Source organism: Oncorhynchus masou, unplaced genomic scaffold (assembly GCF_036934945.1).
Source record: "Oncorhynchus masou masou isolate Uvic2021 unplaced genomic scaffold, UVic_Omas_1.1 unplaced_scaffold_2328, whole genome shotgun sequence".
NCBI lineage: Eukaryota > Metazoa > Chordata > Actinopteri > Salmoniformes > Salmonidae > Oncorhynchus > Oncorhynchus masou.
Window position 1 is genome coordinate 48,636 of NW_027008791.1, and position 19,252 is coordinate 67,887.

At 47.6% G+C, this 19,252-nt stretch overlaps 1 protein-coding gene across 1 annotated transcript in view; it reads right to left on the bottom strand.

Annotated features, from left to right (window-relative positions):
* Positions 1-291: 291 nt before the first annotated feature.
* Positions 292-19,252, bottom strand: part of LOC135533340 (thioredoxin-like) — a 23,795-nt gene continuing 4,834 nt past the window's right edge. The window contains exons 2-5 of the mRNA XM_064960698.1: positions 8,547-8,651; positions 8,054-8,080; positions 3,005-3,070; positions 292-591 (exon numbers count right to left, since the gene is read on the bottom strand). Coding sequence (XP_064816770.1) covers positions 529-591; positions 3,005-3,070; positions 8,054-8,080; positions 8,547-8,651 — 261 coding nt within the window. The 3' untranslated portion in view covers positions 292-528. The remainder of the gene's footprint in view (positions 592-3,004; positions 3,071-8,053; positions 8,081-8,546; positions 8,652-19,252) is intronic.

Sequence of the window (19,252 nt, forward strand, 5' to 3'; positions counted from 1 at the left end):
TTATTATACATTATTGATCCATCCCTGGGTAGGAGAGAGGGGAGAGAGAAACCGGGGGGAGGGGGGTGGGAGAGAGAAACGGGGGAGAGAGACAGGGAGAGAGAAACCGGGGGGAGAGAGAGAAACAGGGGGGGGGAGAGATGGGGAGAGGGAAACCGGGGGGGGGGAGGGAGATGGGGGCAGAGAGGGGACCGGGGGGGGGTGGGAGAGAGAGGGGGGGGGGGACCGGGGGAGAGAGGGAGACGGGGGGGAGAAGGGACCGGGGGGAGAGAGGGAGACTGGACAGGGTGGGGGGGGGAGACAGGGAGAAGGGAAAACAGAGGAAGGTGAAAGGCATATTCTACGTAGATTGGGGGAAGAGAAAGGGAGGATTGGGTGGAAGGCTTTGGGGCGTCCTGTCAGATCAGTTGAGGAGGGGGTGGAAGGCTTTGGGGCATCCTCAGGTGAATTGAGACAGAGGAGAGTTGGAGAGGAGACAACTGTCCTCAGACAGGTGAGAGGGAGGAGAGGAGACAGACGGGTGTGTGTTTATTTGTGAGTGTTGACCAGCTCCTCCAGTTTGGCCTGATTGGACCCTGAGAACTCCTCCACCTGGAACACAACAACCAATCAAATCAGTTATTCAACCAATCAACAAATACATTTATCAATCAATCACCGAACCAATCAATGAATCAAATCAGTTATTTAACAAATCAATCAACCAACCAACCAACAAATAAATTAATCAATCACCTAACCAATCAATGAATCAAATTAGTTATTCAACAAATCCACCAATCAACAACTAAATGAATCAATCGCTTAACTAATCAATGAATCAAATCAGTTATTTAACAAATCTACCAACTAACAAATAAATTAATCAATCACCTAACCAATCAATGAATCAAATCAAACAACCAACAAATAAATGAATCAATCACCTAACCAATCAATGAATCAAATCAGTTATTCAACAAATCAACCAACCAACAAATAAATGAATCAACCACCTAACCAATCAATGAATCAAATCAACCAACCAACAAATAAATGAATCAATCACCTAACCAATCAATGAATCAAATCAGTTATTCAACAAATCAACCAACCAACAAATAAATGAATCAACCACCTAACCAATCAATGAATCAAATCAACCAACCAACAAATAAATGAATCAATCACCTAACCAATCAATGAATCAAATCAGTTATTTAACAAATCAACCAACAAATAAATGAATCAATCACCTAACCAATCAATGAATCAAATCAAACAACCAACAAATAAATGAATCAACCAATGAATCAACCAATTGTAATGTATAAGTAAGTGCGATAACGAAGTAAACAAACAATATGGGGATATGGGGTTTCCACAACAAACGAAGAGATGTGAAGCGCGAGGAAACTTCTCTGCCGTTTCCTGCCCCGTAGCTTTCCTGCTCAACCTCATATCTCCCAGTCTCAGTTTACATAGAGCTTCTTACAGCAGAATGTGTCACAGAGTGGTTTACAATTAGGAACTGCTGACTGCCACTTTAAGACTGCCAGCAGACTCCTCCTACCTTCTAGTTAAAATTAGGAACTGTCTCTTTAAGACTACCAGCAGACTCCTCCTACCTTCTAGTTAAAATTAAGAACTGTCTCTTTAAGACTACCAGCAGACTCCTACCCTAGTTAAAATTAGGAACTGTCTCTTTAAGACTACCAGCCGACTCCTTCTAGTTAAAATTAGGAACTGTCTCTTTAAGACTACCAGCAGACTCCTCCTACCTTCTAGTTAAAATTAGGAACTGTCTCTTTAAGACTACCAGCAGACTCCTACCTTCTAGTTAAAATTAGGATCTGTCTCTTTAAGACTACCAGCAGACTCCTCCTACCCTTCTAGTTAAAATTAGGAACTGTCTCTTTAAGACTACCAGCAGACTCCTCCTACCTTCTAGTTAAAATTAGGAACTGTCTCTTTAAGACTACCAGCAGACTCCTCCTACCTTCTAGTTAAAATTAGGAACTGTCTCTTTAAGACTACCAGCAGACTCCTCCTACCTTTCTAGTTAAAATTAGGAACTGTCTCTTTAAGACTACCAGCAGACTCCTCCTACCTTCTAGTTAAAATTAGGAACTGTCTCTTTAAGACTACCAGCAGACTCCTCCCTTCTTCTAGTTAAAATTAGGAACTGTCTCTTTAAGACTACCAGCAGACTCCTCCCCTTCTTCTAGTTAGATAGGAACTGTCTTTTAAGACTACCAGCAGACTCCTCCTACCTTCTTCTAGTAAATTAGGAACTGTCTCTTTAAGACTACCAGCAGACTCCTCCTACCTTCTAGTTAAAATTAGGAACTGTCTCTTTAAGACTACCAGCAGACTCCTCCTACCTTCTAGTTAAAATTAGGAACTGTCTCTTTAAGACTACCAGCAGACTCCTCCTACCTTCTAGTTAAAATTAGGAAGGAGACTGTCTCTTTAAGAACTGTCTCTTTAAGACTACCAGCAGACTCCTCCTACCTTCTAGTTAAAATTAGGAACTGTCTCTTTAAGACTACCAGCAGACTCCTCCTACCTTCTAGTTAAAATTAGGATCTGTCTCTTTAAGACTACCAGCAGACTCCTCCTACCTTCTAGTTAAAATTAGGATCTGTCTCTTTAAGACTGCCAGCAGACTCCTCCTACCTTCTTCTAGTTCAAATTAGGATCTGTCTCTTTAAGACTACCAGCAGACTCCTCCTACCTTCTTCTAGTTAAAATTAGGAACTGTCTCTTTAAGACTACCAGCAGACTCCTCCTACCTTCTTCTAGTTAAAATTAGGAACTGTCTCTTTAAGACTACCAGCAGACTCCTCCTACCTTCTTCTAGTTAAAATTAGGAACTGTCTCTTTAAGACTACCAGCAGACTCCTCCTACCTTCATCTAGTTAAAATTAGGAACTGTCTCTTTAAGACTACCAGCAGACTCCTCCTACCCTTCTAGTTAAAATTAGGAACTGTCTCTTTAAGACTACCAGCAGACTCCTCCTACCTTCTTCTGGTTCTTGTAGAAGTGGAATGTTGGCATACACTTGATGTCACAGAAACTGGCCACATCCTGGAGAGGGAGGGAGGAGGGGAGACAGACAGAGACAAGGACAGAGACAGAGACAAGGAGGGAGGGGGAGACAGAGACAAGGACAGAGAGGGAGGGAGGGGGAGACAGAGACAAGGACAGAGAGGGGAGGGAGGAGGGGGAGGAGACAGAGAGGGAGGAGAGACAGAAGGACAGAGAGGGGGAGACAAGGACAGAGAGGGAGGGGGAGACAGACAAGGACAGAGAGGGAGGAGGGGGAGAAGGACAGAGAGGGAGGAGGGGGGGAGACAGACAGAGAGGGAGGACAGACAGGGGAGGAGGGGAGACAGAGGACAGAGAGGGAAAGACAGACAGGGGAGGAGGAGGGGAGACAGAGACAAGGACAGAGAGGGAGGAGGGGGAGACAGAGACAAGGACAGAGAGGGAGGAGGGGGGGAGACAAGGACAGAGAGGGGGAGGGGGGAGACAGAGACAAGGACAGAGAGGGAGGAGGGGGAGACAGAGACAAGGACAGAGGGAGGGAGGATGGAACAAGGGGAGGGAGAAACAGAACAAGGAGAGAGAGAGGGAGGAGGGGGAGACAGAGACAAGGACATAGGGAGGAAGGGGGAGACAGAGACAAGGACAGAGAGGGAGGAGGGGGAGATAGAAGGACAGAGAGGGGGACAGAGAGAGAGACAAGGACAGAGAGGGAGGAGGGGGAGACAGAGGGGAGAGAGGGAGGAGGGGGAGACAGAGACAAGGACAGCGAGGGAGGAGGGAGACAGAGACAAGGACAGAGGGAGGAGGGGGAGACAGAGAGATAGGACAGAGAGGAGGAGGGGGAGGAGAGAGATAGAAGAGAGGGGAGGAGAGGAGAGGGGGACAGAGAGGGAGAAGACAAGAGACAAGACCATCACAGCGAGGGAGGGAGAGAGACAGAAGGACAGAGAGGGAGGATAAAGGGGACAGAGAGATAGATGGATAAAGGCTGGATTAAGGGCAGATGGCTGATCCCAGATCTGTTAATATTGTTGCTGTATGGATAAAGGCTGTGGTTAAGGGCAGATGGGGACATTGTTGCTGTATGGATAAGAGGCTGAGTTAAGGGCAGAGATCCCAGAAGGACTGAGCGAGGGAGGGAGCAGATGGCTGATCCCAGAGAGAGATATGGATAAAGAAAAGGATCCCAGAGATACTGTATGGAGGGGGACAGAGAGATAGAAGGAGGCTGTGATTAAGGGCAGATGGGACAGAGAGATAGGCTGTGGTTAAGGGCAGATTGCTGAAGGATAAAGGCTGTGGTTAAGGGAGTGAGATCTGATTGTTGCTGAGATAAAGGCTGTGGTTAAGGGCAGATGGGACCAGATCTGTTAATATTGTTGCAGATAAAGTTAAGGGCAGATGGCTGATCCCAGATCTGTTAATATTGTTGCTGTATGGAAAGGACAGAGGCTGATGACATCTGTTAATAGCTGTGGTTAAGGGCAGATGGCTTACATCAGATTGTTGCTGTATGGATAAAGGCTGTGGTTAAGGGCAGATGGCTGATCCCAGATCTGTTAATATTGTATGGATAAAGGCATCCCAGATCTGTTGATACTGTTGCTGTATGGATAAAGGCTGTGATTAAGGGCAGATGGCTAAGATCTGTGGTTAAGGGCAGATATTGTTGCTGTATGGATAAAGGCTGTGGTTAAGGGCAGATGGCTGATCCCAGATCTGTTAATATTGTTGCTGTATGGATAAAGGCTGTGGTTAAGGGCAGATGGCTGATCCCAGATCTGTTGATATTGTTGCTGTATGGATAAAGGCTGTGGTTAAGGGCAGATGGCTGATCCCAGATCTGTTGATACTGTTGCTGTATGGATAAAGGCTGTGGTTAAGGGCAGATGGCTGATCCCAGATCTGTTAATATTGTTGCTGTATGGATAAAGGCTGTGGTTAAGGGCAGATGGCTGATCCCAGATCTAATATTGTTGCTGTATGGATAGGCTGTGGTTTGTTCCCAGCTGTATGGATAAAGGCTGTGGTTAAGGGCAGATGGCTGATCCCAGATCTGTTAATATTGTTGCTGTATGGATAAAGGCTGTGGTTAAGGGCAGATGGCTGATCCCAGATCTGTTAATAGGCTGTGTTGCTGATCCCAGATCTGTTGATATATGGATAAAGGCTGTGATTAAGGGCAGATGGCTGATCCCAGATCTGTTGATATTGTTGCTGTATGGATAAAGGCTGTGGTTAAGGGCAGATGGCTGATCCCAGATCTGTTAATATTGTTGCTGTATGGATAAAGGCTGTTGGTTAAAGTGATTAAGGGCAGATGGCTGATCCCAGATCTGTTGATATTGTTGCTGTATGGATAAAGGCTGTGGTTAAGGGCAGATGGCTGATCCCAGAGATCTGTTATGGATAGGCTGTGGTTAAGGGCAGATGGCTGATCCCAGATGCTGTATGGATATGGATAAAGGCTGTGATTAAGGGCAGATGGCTGATCCCAGATCTGTTAATATTGTTGCTGTATGGATAAAGGCTGTGGTTAAGGGCAGATGGCTGATCCCAGATCAGATCTGTTGATATCTGTTGCTGTATGGATAAAGGCTGTGGTTAAGGGCAGATGGCTGATCCCAGATCTGTTAATATTGTTGCTGTATGGATAAAGGCTGTGGTTAAGGGCAGATGGCTGATCCCAGATCTGTTAATACCCTTTGCTGTATGGATAAAGGCTGTGGTTAAGGGCAGATGGCTGATCCAGATCTGTTGATATTGTTGCTGTATGGATAAAGGCTGTGGTTAAGGGCAGATGGCTGATAATAAAGGCTGTGGTTAGGGCAGATGGCTGATCCCAGGGGATACTGTTGCTGTATGGATAAAGGCTGTGGGAGCAGTTAAGGGCAGATGGCTGATCCCAGATCTGTTAATATTGTTGCTGTATGGATAAAGGCTGTGGTTAAGGGCAGATGGCTGATCCCAGATCTGTTATGGATAAATTGTTGCTGTATGGATAAAGGCTGTGATTAAGGGCAGATGGCTGATCCCAGATCTGTTAATATTGTTGCTGTATGGATAAAGGCTGTGGTTAAGGGCAGATGGCTGATCCCAGATCTGTTAATATTGTTGCTGTATGGATAAAGGCTGTGGTTAAGGGCAGATGGCTGATCCCAGATCTGTTAATATTGTTGCTGTATGGATAAAGGCTGTGGTTAAGGGCAGATGGCTGATCCCAGATCTGTTGATACTGTTGCTGTATGGATAAAGGCTGTGGTTAAGGGCAGATGGCTGATCCCAGATCTGTTAATATTGTTGCTGTATGGATAAAGGCTGGTTATGGATAAATGGCAGATGGCTGATCCCAGATCTGTTGATATTGTTGCTGTATGGATAAAGGCTGTGGTTAAGGGCAGATGGCTGATCCCAGATCTGTTGATATTGTTGCTGTATGGATAAAGGCTGTGATTAAGGGCAGATGGCTGATCCCAGATCTGTTGATACTGTTGCTGTATGGATAAAGGCTGTGGTTAAGGGCAGATGGCTGATCCCAGATCTGTTGATACTGTATGGATAAAGGCTGTGGTTAAGGGCAGATGGCTGATCCCAGATCTGTTAATATTGTTGCTGTATGGATAAAGGCTGTGGTTAAGGACAGATGGCTGATCCCAGATCTGTTGATATTGTTGCTGTATGGATAAAGGCTGTGGTTAAGGGCAGATGGCTGATCCCAGATCTGTTAATATTGTTGCTGTATGGATAAAGGCTGTGGTTAAGGGCAGATGGCTGATCCCAGATCTGTTGATATTGTTGCTGTATGGATAAAGGCTGTGGTTAAGGGCAGATGGCTGATCCCAGATCTGTTGATATTGTTGCTGTATGGATAAAGGCTGTGGTTAAGGGCAGATGGCTGATCCCAGATCTGTTGATATTGTTGCTGTATGGATAAAGGCTGTGGTTAAGGGCAGATGGCTGATCCCAGATCTGTTAATATTGTTGCTGTATGGATAAAGGCTGTGGTTAAGGGCAGATGGCTGATCCCAGATCTGTTAATCTGTTGCTGTATGGATAAAGGCTGTGGTTAAGGGCAGATGGCTGATCCCAGATCTGTTAATATTGTTGCTGTATGGATAAAGGCTGTGATTAAGGGCAGATGGCTGATCCCAGATCTGTTAATACTGTTGCTGTATGGATAAAGGCTGTGATTAAGGGCAGATGGCTGATCCCAGATCTGTTAATATTGTTGCTGTATGGATAAAGGCTGTGATTAAGGGCAGATGGCTGATCCCAGATCTGTTAATACTGTATGGATAAAGGCTGTGGTTAAGGGCAGATGGCTGATCCCAGATCTGTTAATATTGTTGCTGTATGGATAAAGGCTGTGATTAAGGGCAGATGGCTGATCCCAGATCTGTTAATGCTGTGGATAAAGGCTGTGATTAAGGGCAGATGGCTGATCCCAGATCTGTTAATATTGTTGCTGTATGGATAAAGTTAAGGGCAGATGGCTGATCCCAGATCTGTTAATACTGTATGGATAAAGGCTGAGTTAAGGGCAGATGGCTGATCCCAGATCTGTTAATATTGTTGCTGTATGGATAAAGGCTGTGATTAAGGGCAGATGGCTGATCCCAGATCTGTTAATATTGTATGGATAAAGGCTGTGATTAAGGGCAGATGGCTGATCCCAGATCTGTTAATATTGTATGGATAAAGGCTGTGATTAAGGGCAGATGGCTGATCCCAGATCTGTTGATATTGTTGCTGTATGGATAAAGGCTGTGATTAAGGGCAGATGGCTGATCCCAGATCTGTTAATACCCTTTGCTGTATGGATAAAGGCTGTGGTTAAGGGCAGATGGCTGATCCCAGATCTGTTAATATTGTTGCTGTATGGATAAAGGCTGTGGTTAAGGGCAGATGGCTGATCCCAGATCTGTTAATATTGTTGCTGTATGGATAAAGGCTGTAGTTAAGGGCAGATGGCTGATCCCAGATCTGTTGCTCACGGTCGTCGTCACGTCAACCAGGGAAGACCAGACTCTGATAATTCTCAGACAGACCCTGGAGACAGAGAGAGACAGAGATCCCAGAGATAGTTGCAGAGAGACAAAGAGGAGTGAGAGAGACAGATGGCAGATCCCAGAGATACAGGATAAGAGAGAGAGACAGAGACAGAGACAGAGAGAGAGACAGAGAGAGACAGAGAGACAGAGAGAGAGACAGAGAGACAGAGACAGACAGAGAGCGAGATACAGGCGAGAAGACAGAGGAAAGAGACAGAGAGAACAGAGCGAGAGAGACAGCGAGAGAGAGCGATGGAGAGAGAGATCCCAGCGAGATGGATAAGACAGGGAGAGAGACAGAGACGGGAGAGAGAGACAGGGAGAGAGACAGGGAGAGGAGAAGGGAAATTAAGTCAGATAAGTTTAACTCCACATCCCGTTCCAAAACAGACCAACACCCCAACACCCAGTAGAAAGTGCAGTAAGTATCTCCTATTTAAATACAAGGTGCATTAGAAGGTCACCTTGAAGAAAGGAGCGATGCTCTGACAGGGGCCACACCACGTGGCTGTGAAGTCCACCACCACCAGCTTATCTACTGCCTCCTCCAGGGCCTTGTCGAAGCCCTCCTGGGAAACACACACACACACACACACACACACACACACACACACACACACACACACACACACACACACACACACACACACACACACACACACACACACACACACACACACACACACACACACGTCAAAATACACCATAACTAGTATTGTCCTTTATTGTCATCAGATCTCTGAAAGTGTGTCGGAGTGTGTTTGTGTATCACTGTTATAGAGGGTCTGTTATAGAGGGTCTGTTATAGAGGGTCTGTTATAGAGGGTCTGTTATAGAGGGTCTGTTATAGTGGGTCTGTTATAGAGGGTCCACTGGTTCTGTTATAGAGGGTCTGTTATAGAGGGTCTGTTATAGAGGGTCTGTTATAGAGGGTCTACTGGTTCTGTTATAGAGGGGTTATACTGGTTCTGTTATAGAGGGTCTGTTATAGAGGGTCTGTTATAGAGGGTCTGTTATAGAGGGTCTGTTATAGAGGGTCTACTGGTTCTGTTATAGAGGGTCTGTTATAGAGGGTCTGTTATAGAGGGTCTGTTATGAGGGTTCTGTTATAGAGGGGGTCTGTTATAGAGGGTCTGTTATAGAGGGTCTGTTATAGAGGGTCTGTTATAGAGGGTCTGTTATAGAGGGTCTACTGGGTCTGTTATAGAGGGTCTGTTATGGGTCTGTTATAGAGGGTCTGTTATAGAGGGTCTGTTATAGAGGGTCTGTTATAGAGGGTCTGTTATAGAGGGTCTGTTCTGTTAGAGGGTCTACTGGGTCTGTTATAGAGGGTCTATGGGTCTGTTATAGAGGGTCTACTGGTTCTGTTATAGAGGGTCTGTTATAGAGGGTCTGTTATAGAGGGTCTGTTATAGAGGGTCCACTGGTTCTGTTATAGAGGGTCTACTGGTTCTGTTATAGAGGGTCTGACTGGTTCTGTTATAGAGGGTCTGTTATAGAGGGTCTACTGGTTTGTTATAGGGTCTGTTATAGAGGGTCTACTGGGTCTGTTATAGAGGGTCTGTTATAGAGGGTCTGTTATAGAGGGTCTGTTATAGAGGGTCTGTTATAGAGGGTCTGATATAGAGGGTCTACTGGTTCTGTTATAGAGGGTCTGTTATAGAGGGTCTGTTATAGAGGGTCTACTGGTTCTGTTATAGGGTCTGTTATAGAGGGTCTGTTATAGAGGGTCTACTGGTTCTGTTATAGAGGGTCTGTTATAGAGGGTCTGTTATAGAGGGTCTGTTATAGAGGGTCTACTGGTTCTGTTATAGAGGGTCTGTTACTGGGTCTGTTATAGAGGGTCTACTGGTTCTGTTATAGAGGGTCTGTTATAGAGGGTCTGTTATAGAGGGTCCACTGGGTCTGTTATAGAGGGTCCACTGGTTCTGTTATAGAGGGTCTGTTATAGAGGGTCTGTTATAGAGGGTCTGTTATAGAGGGTCTACTGGTTCTGTTATAGAGGGTCTACTGGGTCTGTTATAGAGGGTCTGTTATAGAGGGTCCACTGGTTCTGTTATAGAGGGTCCACTGGGTCTGTTATAGAGGGTCTACTGGTTCTTATACTAGGTAGAGGAGAGAGTCAACACGTTAACGGTCATGTCTCTGGTTCTTATACTAGGTAGAGGAGAGAGTCAACACGTTAACGGTCATGTCTCTGGTTCTTATACTACTAGAGGTAGAGTCAACACGTTAACGGTCATGTCTCTGGTTCTTATACTAGGTAGAGGAGAGAGTCAACACGTTAACGGTCATGTCTCTGGTTCTTATACTAGGTAGAGGAGAGAGTCAACACGTTAACGGTCATGTCTCTGGTTCTTATACTAGGTAGAGGAGAGAGTCAACACGTTAACAGTCATGTCTCTGGTTCTTATACTAGGTAGAGGAGAGAGTCAACACGTTAACGGTCATGTCTCTGGTTCTTATACTAGGTAGAGGAGAGAGTCAACACGTTAACGGTCATGTCTCTGGTTCTTATACTAGGTAGAGGAGAGAGTCAACACGTTAACGGTCATGTCTCTGGTTCTTATACTAGGTAGAGGAGAGAGTCAACACGTTAACGGTCATGTCTCTGGTTCTTATACTAGGTAGAGGAGAGAGTCAACACGTTAACGGTCATGTCTCTGGTTCTTATACTAGGTAGAGGAGAGAGTCAACACGTTAACGGTCATGTCTCTGGTTCTTATACTAGGTAGAGGAGAGAGTCAACACGTTAACGGTCATGTCTCTGGTTCTTATACTAGGTAGAGGAGAGAGTCAACACGTTAACAGTCATGTCTCTGGTTCTTATACTAGGTAGAGGAGAGAGTCAACACGTTAACGGTCATGTCTCTGGTTCTTATACTAGGTAGAGGAGAGAGTCAACACGTTAACGGTCATGTCTCTGGTTCTTATACTAGGTAGAGGAGAGAGTCAACACGTTAACGGTCATGTCTCTGGTTCTTATACTAGGTAGAGGAGAGAGTCAACACGTTAACAGTCATGTCTCTGGTTCTTATACTAGGTAGAGGAGAGAGTCAACACGTTAACGGTCATGTCTCTGGTTCTTATACTAGGTAGAGGAGAGAGTCAACACGTTAACGGTCATGTCTCTGGTTCTTATACTAGGTAGAGGAGAGAGTCAACACGTTAACGGTCATGTCTCTGGTTCTTATACTAGGTAGAGGAGAGAGTCAACACGTTAACGGTCATGTCTCTGGTTCTTATACTAGGTAGAGAGGAGTTTTATTAACGGTCATGTCTCTGGTTCTTATTTAAAGAGGAAGGTCAGTTAACGGTCATTCTCTGGTTCTTATACTAGGTCGGAGAGAGTCAAACGTTAACGGTCATGTCTCTGGTTCTTACCCTAGGTAGAGGAGGAGTCAACACGTTAACGGTCATGTCTCTGGTTCTTATACTAGGTAGGGCCTGGATGTGTGACACGTTAAAGGTCATGTCTCTGGTTCTTATACTAGGTAGAGGAGAGAGTCAACACAACAGTCATGTCTCTGGTTCTTATACTAGGTAGAGGGAGAGTCAACACGTTAACGGTCATGTCTGAGGTTCTTGGGTTTACTCAGGTAGAGAGAGTCAACACGTTAACGGTCATGTCTCTGGTTCTTATACTAGGTAAGGAGGAGTACACGTTAGCGGTCATGTCTCTGGTTCTTATACTAGGTAGAGGAGAGAGTCAAAGTTAATGGGTCATGTCTCTGGTTCTTATAGTAGGAAAGGAAGAGTCAACACGTTAACGGTCATGTCTCTGGTTCTTATACTAGGAATGAGGAGAGAGGGAACACGTTAACGGTCATGTCTCTGGTTCTTATACTAGGTAGAGGGAGAGTCAACAATGCGGTCATGTCTCTGGTTCTTATACTAGGTAGAGGAGAGAGTCAACAGTTAGGTCATGTCTCTGGTTCTTATACTAGGTAGAGGAGAGAGTCAGGGACGTTAACAGTCATGTCTCTGGTTCTTATACTAGGTAGAGGAGAGAGTCAACACGTTAACGGTCATGTCTCTGGTTCTTATACTAGGTAGAGGATTTTTATTTCATGTAAACCTTTATTTAAACGTTAGGAAGGTCAGTTAAGAACAAATTCTTATTTACAAGAGGGCCTCGTAAGAGTGCCAAAGACGACGCTGGGCCAGAGAGGCCATAGAGGGACCAATCAGAGAGGATAGAGGGACTCAGAGTGGATAAGAGGGATCAGAGAGGATAAGAGGGACTCAGAGAGGATAGAGGGACTCAGAGAGGATGAGGGATTTTTATATTAAAGACCAATGTGAAGCGAGGCAGAAACGGAAACCAACAGATTGATGTACGAGAGAAGGACACAGGAAGTGAAAGCCTGTCAGTGAAAGATGAGGGTTGTTGGGTTTTTGCCTCAACAGAAAGGATAGAGGGACTTTCAATGTTCAAGAGAATTTGTCCCATAATGCACTGCAGCGTTTTAAATGTCAAAGAATGGGACATGTAGCTGACTCAGTGGAAAGGAAAGAGGGACGTCAAGTGTGGAGGAACACGTGGTTACAGGGAATGAGGAAGCATGGGAAGGTTAAGTGCTGTAACTGAGGGGAGAACACAATGAGTATTTGGTGGATGCCAGGTACAGAGGATAAGAGGGACTCAGAGAGGATAGAGGGACTCAGAGAGGATAGAGACTCAGAGGATAGAGGGACTCAGAGAGGATAGAAGGGACTCAGAGAGGATAGAGGGACTCAGAGAGGATAGAGGGACTCAGAGAGGATAGAGGGACTCAGAGAGGATAAGAGGGACTCAGAGAGGATAAGAGGGACTCAGAGAGGATAAGAGGGACTCAGAGAGGATAGAGGGACTCAGAGAGGATAGAGGGACTCAGAGAGGATAGAGGGACTCAGAGAGGATAAGAGGGACTCAGAGAGGATAAGAGGGACTCAGAGAGGATAGAGGGACTCAGAGAGGATAAGAGGGACTCAGAGAGGATAAGAGAGGACTCAGAGGGTAAGAGGGACTCAGAGAGGATAAGAGGGACTCAGAGAGGATAGAGGGACTCAGAGAGGATAAGAGGGACTCAGAGAGGATAAGAGGGACTCAGAGAGGATAAGAGGGACTCAGAGAGGATAAGAGGGACTCAGAGAGGATAAGAGGGACTCAGAGAGGATAAGAGGGACTCAGAGAGGATAAGAGGGACTCAGAGAGGATAAGAGGGACTCAGAGAGGATAAGAGGGACTCAGAGAGGATAAGAGGGACTCAGAGAGGATAAGAGGGACTCAGAGAGGATAAGAGGGACTCAGAGAGGATAGAGGGACTCAGAGAGGATAGAGGGACTCAGAGAGGATAGGAGGGACTCAGAGAGGATAGAGGGACTCAGAGAGGATAGAGGGACTCAGAGAGGATAGAGGGACTCAGAGAGGATAGAGGGACTCAGAGAGGATAGGAGGGACTCAGAGAGGATAGAGGGACTCAGAGAGGATAAGAGGGACTCAGAGAGGATAGAGGGACTCAGAGAGGATAGAGGGACTCAGAGAGGATAAGAGGGACTCAGAGAGGATAGAGGGACTCAGAGAGGATAAGAGGGACTCAGAGAGGATAAGAGGGACTCAGAGAGGATAAGAGGGACTCAGAGAGGATAAGAGGGACTCAGAGAGGATAAGAGGGACTCAGAGAGGATAAGAGGGACTCAGAGAGGATAAGAGGGACTCAGAGAGGATAAGAGGGACTCAGAGAGGATAAGAGGGACTCAGAGAGGATAAGAGGGACTCAGAGAGGATAATTTTAAATTTGGTAGCAGTGTGTAGAGAGGGAGGTTCCTATGTGGTAGCAGTGTGTAGGAGGGAGGTTCCTATGTGGTAGCAGTGTGTAGGGAGGTTCCTAAATGTGGTAGCAGTGTGTAAGGGAGGTTCCTATGTGGTAGCAGTGTATAGGAGGGAGGTTCCTATGGGGTAGCAAAATGTAGGAGGGAGGTTCCTATGTGGTAGCAGTGTGTAGGAGGAGGTTCCTATGTGGCAGCAGTGTGTAGGAGGGAGGTTCCTATGTGGCAGCAGTGTGTTGGAGGGAGGTTCCTAGAGGTTCCTATGTGGTAGCAGTGTATAGGAGGAAGGTTCCTATGTGGTAGCAGTGTGTTGGAGGGAGGTTCCTATGTGGTAGCAGTGTATGTTGGAGGAAGGTTCCTATGTAGCAGCAGTGTGTTGGAGGGAGGTTCCTATGTGGTAGCAATGTGTAGGAGGGAGGTTCCTATGTGGTAGCAGTGTGTAAGAGGGAGGTTCCTATGTGGTAGCAATGTGTTGGAGGAGGTTCCTATGTGGTAGCAGTGTGTAGGAGGGAGGTTCCTATGTGGTAGCAATGTGTAGGAGGGAGGTTCCTATGTGGTAGCAGTGTGTAGGAGGGAGGTTCCTATGTGGTAGCAGTGTATAAGAGGGAGGTTCTATGTGGTAGCAGTGTGTAAGAGGGAGGTTCCTATGTGGTAGTAGTGTGTAGGAGGGAGGTTCCTATGTGGTAGCAGTGTGTAGGAGGGAGGTTCCTATGTGGTAGCAGTGTGTAGGAGGGAGGTTCCTATGTGGTAGCAGTGTATAGGAGGGAGGTTCCTATGTGGTAGCAGTGTGTAGGAGGGAGGTTCCTATGTGGTAGCAGTGTGTAGGAGGGAGGTTCCTATGTGGTAGCAGTGTGTAAGAGGGAGGTTCCTATGTGGTAGTATTGTGTAGGAGGGAGGTTCCTATGTGGTAGCAGTGTGTAGGAGGGAGGTTCCTATGTGGTAGCAATGTGTAGGAGGGAGGTTCCTATGTGGTAGCAGTGTGTAAGAGGGAGGTTCCTAGAGGTTCCTATGTGGTGGCAGTGTGTAGGAGGGAGGTTCCTGGGTGTGTAGAAGTTTGTAGGAGGGAGGTTCCTATGTGGTAGCAGTGTGTAAGAGGGAGGTTCCTAGAGGTTCCTATGGGGTAGTGGCAGTGTGTAGGAGGGAGGTTCCTAGGTGTCCAGGAGAAGTCTGCAGAAGGGCATGAGAGAGAGAAGGGAATGTGTAGCAGGGAAAGTAGTGGTATGTGTTAATTGTAGGGGGCCCATGGAGCTGGGGATCAGAGACGTCCCGTGTGAGAGAGAGAGACAGGTTGAGGTTTCCAGGGTCAGAGACGTCCCGTGTGAGAGAGAGAGACAGGTTGAGGTTTCCAGGGTCAGAGACGTCCCGTGTGAGAGAGAGAGAGACAGGTTGAGGTTTCCAGGATCAGAGACGTCCCGTGTGAGAGAGAGAGAGACAGGTTGAGGTTTAATAATAATAATAATAATATATCCCATTTAGCAGACGCTTTTGTCCAAAGCGACTTACAAGTCGGCTGGGGCCACTACTTTTACATATGGGTGGCCCCAGTGGGAATCGAACCCACGACGGTTGGCGTTGCAAAGCGCCATGCTCTACCGACTGAGCCACACAGGTTTCCAGGATCAGAGACGTCCCGTGTGAGAGAGAGAGAGAGACAGGTTGAGGTTTCCAGGATCAGAGACGTCCGTGTGTGAGAGAGAGACAGGTTGAGGTTTCCAGGATCAGAGACGTCCGTGAGAGAGAGAGACAGGTTGAGGTTTCCAGGATCAGAGACGTCCGTGTGAGAGAGAGACAGGTTGAGGTTTCCAGGATCAGAGCGTCCCGTGTGAGAGAGAGAGAGACAGGTTGAGGTTTTCAGGGTCAGAGACGTCCCGTGTGTGAGAGAGAGACAGGTTGAGGTTTCCAGGATCAGAGACGTCCCGTGTGAGAGAGAGAGAGACAGGTTGATGTTTCCAGGATCAGAGACGTCCCGTGTGAGAGAGAGAGAGACAGGTTGAGGTTTCCAGGGTCAGAGACGTCCCGTGTGAGAGAGAGACAGGTTGAGGTTTCCAGGATCAGAGGCGTCCCGTGTGTGAGAGAGAGACAGGTTGAGGTTTCCAGGATCAGAGACGTCCCGTGTGTGAGAGAGAGACAGGTAGAGGTTTCCAGGATCAGAGACGTCCCGTGTGTGAGAGAGAGAGACAGGTTGAGGTTTCCAGGATCAGAGACGTCCCGTGTGAGAGAGAGAGACAGGTTGAGGTTTCCAGGATCAGAGACGTCCCGTGTGAGAGAGAGAGACAGGTAGAGGTTTCCAGGATCAGAGACGTCCCGTGTGTGTGAGAGAGACAGGTTAGAGGTTTCCAGGGTCAGAGACGTCCCGTGTGAGAGAGAGAGACAGGTTGAGGTTTCCAGGATCAGAGACGTCCCGTGTGAGAGAGAGACAGGTTGAGGTTTCCAGGATCAGAGACGTCCCACGAGAGAGAGAGAGAGACAGGTTGAGGTTTCCAGGATCAGAGACGTCCCGTGTGAGAGAGAGACAGGTTGAGGTTTCCAGGATCAGACGTCCCGTGTGAGAGAGAGAGACAGGTTGAGGTTTCCAGGGTCAGAGACGTCCCGTGTGAGAGAGAGAGAGACAGGTTGAGGTTTCCAGGATCAGAGACGTCCCGTGTGAGAGAGAGAGACAGGTTGAGGTTTCCAGGGTCAGAGACGTCCCGTGTGAGAGAGAGACAGGTTGAGGTTTCCAGGATCAGAGACGTGGCATCCCGTGTGAGAGAGAGAGACAGGTTGAGGTTTCCAGGATCAGAGACGCCCGTGTGTGATATGTTGAGGACAGTGAAGAGGTTTCCAGGATCAGAGACGTCCGTGGGAGAGACAGAGGAGGTTTCCAGGATCAGAGACGTCCCGTACAGAGGGAGATGAGACAGATTGAGGTTTCCAGGATCAGAGACGTCCCGTACAGAGAGAGAGACAGGTTGAGTTTTTCAGGGTCAGAGACGTCCCGTGTGTGAGAGAGAGAGACAGGTTGAGGTTTCCAGGATCAGAGGGACGTGAGAGGAGTGGTGTGAGAGAGAGACAGGTAGAGGTTTCCAGGATCAGAGACGTCCCGTGTGAGAAGTAGAGTACCAGACAGGACTAGAGGTTTGTAGGATCAGAGACGTACCAGTGTGAGAGAGAGACAGGTAGAGGTTTCCAGGATCAGAGACGTCCCGTACAGAGAGAAAGACAGGTAGAGGTTTCCAGGATCAGAGACGTCCCGTGTGAGAGAGAGACAGGTAGAGGTTTCCAGGATCAGAGACGTCCCTGTGTGAGAGAGAGACAGGTAGAGGTTTCCAGGATCAGAGACGTCCCGTGTGAGAGAGAGACAGGTAGAGGTTTCCAGGATCAGAGGGACGTCCCGTGTGAGGAGAGAGAGAGACAGGTTGATGTTTCCAGGATCAGAGAGGGAGAGAGAGAGAGTGGTGGTAGAGGTTTACCAGGATCAGAGGAGACGTGAGAGGAGAGAGACAGGTAGAGGTTTCCAGGATCAGAGACGTCCCGTGGAGAGAGAGACAGGTAGAGGTTTCCAGGGTCAGAGACGTCCCGTACAGAGAGAGAGACAGGTAGAGGTTTCCAGGATCAGAGACGTCCCGTGTGAGAGGGAGAGACAGGTAGAGGTTTCCAGGATCAGAGACGCCCGTGTGTGAGAGAGAGAGACAGGTAGAGGTTTCCAGGATCAGAGACGTCCCGTGTGTGAGAGAGAGAGACAGGTTGAGGTTTCCAGGATCAGAGACGGGAGTGTGAGAGGAGAGACAGGTAGAGGTTTCCAGGATCAGAGGACGTCCCGTGAGGAGAGAGAGAGACAGGTTGAGGTTTCCAGGATCAGAGACGTCCCTGAGAGGAGGGTGAGAGAGAGAGACAGGTTGAGGTTTCAGGATCAGAGGAGGGGTCCCGTGAGAGAGAGAGAGAGACAGGTTGAGGTTTCCAGGGTCAGAGTAGAGCAGAAGTTGTCATATGTTGAGGCAGTGAAGAAAGTAGAGGAAGATGGGTCAAGAGGGAGGGACTGAGAGGAGGGGTGTGAGAAGTAGATTCGTACCAGTACAGAGGGAGGGACTGAGAGGAGTGGTGTGAGAAGTAGATTCGTACCAGTACAGAGGGAGGGACTGAGAGGAGTGGTGTGAGAAGTAGATTCGTACCAGTACAGAGGGAGATGATTCTGAGAGGAGTGGTGTGAGAAGTAGATTCGTACCAGTACAGAGGGAGGGACTGAGAGGAGTGGTGGAGAAGTAGATTCGTACCAGTACAGAGGGAGGGACTGAGAGGAGTGGTGTGAGAAGTAGATTCGTACCAGTACAGAGGGAGGGACTGAGAGGAGTGGTGTGAGAAGTAGATTCGTACCAGTACAGAGGGAGGGACTGAGAGGAGTGGTGTGAGAAGTAGATTCGTACCAGTACAGAGGGAGGGACTGAGAGGAGTGGTGTGAGAAGTAGATTCGTACCAGTACAGAGGGAGGGACTGAGAGGAGTGGTGTGAGAAGTAGATTCGTACCAGTACAGAGGGAGGGACTGAGAGGAGTGGTGTGAGAAGTAGATTCGTACCAGTACAGAGGGAGGGACTGAGAGGAGTGGTGTGAGAAGTAGATTCGTACCAGTACAGAGGGAGGGACTGAGAGGAGTGGTGTGAGAAGTAGATTCGTACCAGTACAGAGGGAGGGACTGAGAGGAGTGGTGTGAAGTAGATTCGTACCAGTACAGAGGGAGGGACTGAGAGGAGTGGTGTGAGAAGTAGATTCGTACCAGTACAGAGGGAGGGACTGAGAGGAGTGGTGTGAGAAGTAGATTCGTACCAGTACAGAGGGGAGGGGACTGAGAGGAGTGGTGTGAGAAGTAGATTCGTACCAGTACAGAGGGAGGGACTGAGAGGAGTGGTGTGAGAAGTAGATTCGTACCAGTACAGAGGGAGGGACTGAGAGGAGTGGTGTGAGAAGTAGATTCGTACCAGTACAGAGGGAGGGACTGAGAGGAGTGGTGTGAGAAGTAGATTCGTACCAGTACAGAGGGAGATGATTCTGAGAGGAGGGGTGTGAGAAGTAGATTCGTACCAGTACAGAGGGGAGGGACTGAGAGGAGTGTGTGAGAAGTAGATTCGTACCAGTACAGAGGGAGATGATTCTGAGAGGAGTGGTGTGAGAAGTAGATTCGTACCAGTACAGAGGGAGGGACTGAGAGGAGTGGTGTGAGAAGTAGATTCGTACCAGTACAGAGGGAGGGACTGAGAGGAGTGGTGTGAGAAGTAGATTCATACCAGTACAGAGGGAGGGACTGAGAGGAGTGGTGTGAGAAGTAGATTCGTACCAGTACAGAGGGAGATGATTCTGAGAGGAGTGGTGTGAGAAGTAGATTCGTAC